This window comes from Cyprinodon variegatus, unplaced genomic scaffold (genome assembly GCF_000732505.1).
Source record: "Cyprinodon variegatus isolate N-32 unplaced genomic scaffold, C_variegatus-1.0 Scaffold713, whole genome shotgun sequence".
Classification (NCBI taxonomy): Eukaryota; Metazoa; Chordata; class Actinopteri; order Cyprinodontiformes; family Cyprinodontidae; genus Cyprinodon; species Cyprinodon variegatus.
The window spans coordinates 105,403-109,866 of record NW_015151166.1 but is presented as its reverse complement, the minus strand read 5'-3'; the positions used below and the strand labels follow the sequence as shown (position 1 = coordinate 109,866).

The 4,464-nt window shown below is 56.2% G+C and overlaps 1 protein-coding gene across 2 annotated transcripts in view; it reads left to right on the top strand.

Annotated features, from left to right (window-relative positions):
* Positions 1–258: 258 nt before the first annotated feature.
* Positions 259–4,464, top strand: part of LOC107097662 (suppressor of cytokine signaling 7-like) — a 19,223-nt gene continuing 15,017 nt past the window's right edge. For both annotated transcript variants that reach the window (XM_015394898.1, XM_015394896.1), the window contains exons 1-2: positions 259–2,194; positions 3,045–3,106. In XM_015394898.1, the coding sequence (XP_015250384.1) occupies positions 630–2,194; positions 3,045–3,106 (1,627 nt within the window). In that variant the 5' untranslated portion in view covers positions 259–629. The remainder of the gene's footprint in view (positions 2,195–3,044; positions 3,107–4,464) is intronic.

Sequence of the window (4,464 nt, the reverse complement as noted above, 5' to 3'; positions counted from 1 at the left end):
TATTAACCATACATGGGAACAGAGTTTTATGGGGCCCCCAGGAACTTGGGGCCCTAGGCAACTGCCTAGTATTGCCTAATGATAAATCCCCCCATTAGTTAATTGCAATGAACTAAGAAACAAAATAAAGTGAAAACGATAGAAAAATAAAAATAATCATTAATATTTCTATATACTTTAAATTGCAATTTTTTGTTGTATTTTTACAAATAAAAAGAAATTAATAAATGTATAAACTAATAGTAATAATTGCAGCTTTGCTCTCTGGTCTCATTACATCATTGAAGCTTAAAATATTCAACATGTCATTTTAGATAAAAACGGTATAAAATAATGTGATAATAATGTAAATAAAGTGTAAATGATGGTGAACTGGGCGCTCCTTGGTCCCCGCGGATCGATGAGTGAAGCCGCCTGCGCAGCTCCGCTCCCCGCCCTCCTCTTCATCACATCCCGTTGTCTCAGTGAGGGTGAGTCGGTCGGAGGCTCGCCGCTAACCGGGCCTGGTCGGTTGATGGTGGTTCCGTGGATCCGGTCCAGTCCCAGCCCGGTCCGGCCTGCAGGTGTTCGCGGCCCGGAGCGGAGATGCAGCAGCTGTTATGTAAGAGCGGAGCCGTTCGCCCGCCGCCATGAATGACGCGCAGCAAGAAATGTCTCCGGACTTCGTCCTGATGCGGCTCGTCTCCGCCGCGGAGTATGACCGGCTGGACGAGCCGGACGGCCTGATCCGGTCCGGCGGCGGCGGGTTCGGGTCGGTGAAAGCCGCGCTGGGTCACCGCGGCGGCGGGTTTGAGGTGGATCCCAGCGGCCCCTCCGCAGGCCTCGGCTCCGCATCCCCGCACTACAGTTCGCCGCTTCCCGGAAGAGTGGAGCTGGAGGGCGGCCTGGGGCTGCCGCAGGCCCCGCAGACCTCCGACGCGTCGCTGTCGCCGCCGTCAGAGGATTTTGCCGCAGCGGCGCAGCGGTTCGTGGACGGTTCGGGGGGACATGGATCCAGGGCTCAGCTGATGGTTCTCCAGAACCTGCTGCGGTCCGGACTGCAGCAGCCGCCCGCAGGGTTCCTGCAGGAGGAGGCAGACAGACTAGAACCGGGACCAGGACCGGGACCAGGACCAGGTTCTGTTAACGATCCCACCGGAGGAGGGAAGGAGCAGAAGACCCAGTCCCCTGAAGAGACCCCGCAGTGGCACCCAGTGGTCCGACTCTCCAAAGGGTCTGAGGGCCCACAGAACCCCCCGCAGGTCCCGCCTCTGGACCCTGAGTCCATCCCCATCCTGTGTCACAGACACCGCCTGGCCAAGTGGCCCCCGGGCCTCCTGCAGCAGGCTCTGCGCCTGGGACTGTTGGAGCACAGGAAGTCCTGCTCCTCTGGGGGTGAAGATCCAGTCCTGGTTCTGGCCCAGAAGCTGGGTCAGCTGGGTGAGGGCAGAGAGGGGGTGGGAGTTGGTGGGGAGGAGGTGGTGCCCCCCCTCCCTCGCTGCTCCTGTCACAGTATCCTGGGTACCGGACCCGGGGGGCCCGGGGAGGACCCCAGTGACACCAGCGATGCCCTGCTGGTTCTGGAGGGTCTGGGTTCGGAGCAGGTAGGGGAACTGGCTCAGGGGGGAGGGAGGGGTGAAGAGGACACCAAGACAGAAGAGGATGGGGAGGGGGGCGGTACTGGAGGGACGCCTGGGGGAGTCGGACCCGTCATCTGTGCCGGGACTCTCAGCGGTCTGATGCGGCAGGTCCACCGGCTGGCCGAGGAGGCGGGGGTCTGCACGGAGCAGACCTGCCGATCTGCCGTGCCCCCCCACTCCCCCGCACCCCCACAGGCCCCCCCACCCACAGCAGCCACGGGCAGCACCCGCGTCCCTCCAGAACAGGGCCCCCGCCCGCAGCATCAGCACCAGTCCAGATCCCAGCCCCAGAGCCGCGCCGCCACCCCAAAGCTGGGTGTAGCGGCCGGGGGGGCCGGGCGGCCCGCCTCCCCCCTGGTGGTCCTGGAGGGGGAGAAGACCCCGCGGAGAAAGTCCAGGAAGGGGGGGTCCCTCAAGGTCCGGCTCAGCAAGTTGTTCAGAACCAAGAGCTCCAGCGGCGGGTCGGGGGGGCTACTGGACAAGCGTCCGTCTCTGGCGTCGTCCACCTCATCAGGCGGGAGCCTGCTGGACGTGTGGGGGTCCACCTGCAGCAGTACGGACCAGGACAGCAGCAGGTAAGGAGCTCTGAATTTAATCTAAACCTTCCGCTACAGGTCAAAGGTCGCCGCCCAGAACCGGTCCTGCTGGTCGGAGGATGGGAGGAGGCGCCTGGGCCCGAGGTGGAGATCAGAACCAACACTGAAGCACGGTGGTGGCAGGATGAGGATTCAAAGTTCTGTCCAAACTGCAGAAGGTTCTACAGGCTGCTGCATCCGGGTCTGAAGCATCCAGGTTCTGGTTCTGATGGCCTGGTAGGCCCTGTCGTCCCCGGTCCGACTCTGGAGCCTTCAGACCTGGACCTGCTGACGTCAGGGTCCGGTTCTGGTTCTGAGGGCAGGATCGGCTGCTGCCTGGATCCCATCAAACTTCACTGCCGCTCAACTTTCCCTGCAGCTGTTGCCATGGCGATCGGCTCTCTGACTGCTCAGCAGAGAGACTGCTGTTACCATGGCGACAGCATCCCTTTCTCTGGTGAAGCTCGTCTCCATGGCAGCAGTTTTTGGCTCCCTTACAGTGGGGCGGAGGTGGGGGGGGGCCTCAGGTGCATGCCAGGTGAGACGGTGATGTCACATCCTGGTTGCCATGGCGCTGTATCCTCTGCTTCTCGCTGAAATCTGGACCTGATAGAGGAGAAGAAGGTTCTGCTGGTGACTGAAGGACCAGAACCTGGACCAGGAACAGACTGGGCAGAAAGTTCTGCTTCTCCTTCAGAACCTGCTGAGCTCCAGAACCAGCTCCTCTGGTTCTATTTTAAGCCGACTGTTTTCTACTTCCTGTTCTGACTGTTCACACTTCCTGTTTGTGACTGAATGATTTCCCTCCCAGCGATCATAACCTGACGAGTGTTTCTGTTTGACTCCCCAGGCTGCAGGTGTCCAGGCCCCACAGTGCCTTCTCCCCGGTGCCGTTCACTCCTGCTTTCACCGGTGAGTCCGCCGGGCCGAACCAGGCCGACCCGGGCTGGCAGCTTTCACTCTCTGTCCTCATCTAACATCCTGCTCCTAACCAGTCACATCTTCATGGTTCTGTTTCTGTTGGACCGGATCTTTGGGTGAAGATCGGTTAGCGGTTGCTAAGCTCACAGACGTAGCTGAACAGGAAACAGGAAGTAACCGCAGCGCTAGCTCCATCTCACAAACAGCGGCTGCCTCACTTGATGCCGTTGGCCACAGAGGTTCTGCTGGTACCATAAATCAGACTTTGGTTCTGTATACAGCTTCAGAACTCTAAGGTTCTGAGTTCAGATTAGCGACTGATGTTGGACGGGTTCAGATTTCTGCGCTGACAGAACCAGGCGTGTTCAGGTGGTTCTGTTCATCTGGGATGTAGACCAGGTCAGAACCGGCCTGGTTCTAACAGGTTCTAGTTCTAGAACTGGATGATCAATAGAACCCACTGCTTTCTGAAGATCATCATTTTATTAGCATCTGTTTATCCGATGATTTAAAAATGTTTTCCACACTTTTAATAACGGCCACTGATTGTAGTGGACAGAACTAATAATCTCACCTTGGAAGGAATAACGTCTCCGGTTGAACGACGGGCAAACGGGTCGATGAAGGAGGTTTAATCCTGGACAGAACCCAGCCTGACAGGATTCTCCTCCTACCCAGGAGGAGTTCTACCATCAGAACCAGACAGTGAGGTTCTTCTAATGGAAGCCAGTGGTGTTTATGAGGGAAATAACTGAAAGACATGGATCTAGGTCCAGAACCTTTATGAAGAGAAGGACAAAGTTTGAGGTCCAGTTCATCACTTTGATAAGGGATGGGCCGTATAGAACATCACCTGCTGCATAGTTTCTGGTTCAATCAGTAGAATGAAGGTTCTGCTGTGGTTCTGGACCTACAGAATGGGTCGGGTTTCACCTGATCCAGTCTGCTCAGGAGGTAGAGCTTCACCCCTGGTTCTGCAGTTTAGATCCAGGCCAAAAGAATCGTATCCTGGAACCCAGCAGAAGAACCGGACCCCCCTTGGACTAGCTGAGATAAGTCATCTGAGCTCAGCGCCCTCCATGTTGTCAGGACAGAACCAGAACTTTTTAACTCGCAGTAGAATCTGTTAGAAAATAGCCTCTGGGACCAATGACATCATACGGTCTGGGTCGGTGGGCGTGGCCCCATCCATAGATGACATCACTATCAGTTTGGTTCCAGTTCTGGTCATTCTCAGTCCCTCAGAACATTGAAGTAGAAAAATGGACCCATTAGAACTATGGATCCATTAAAGTAAATCCATCATTTATTTGTTCATTAAAAGGGTCCTTTAATTTCGTTAATTGAAC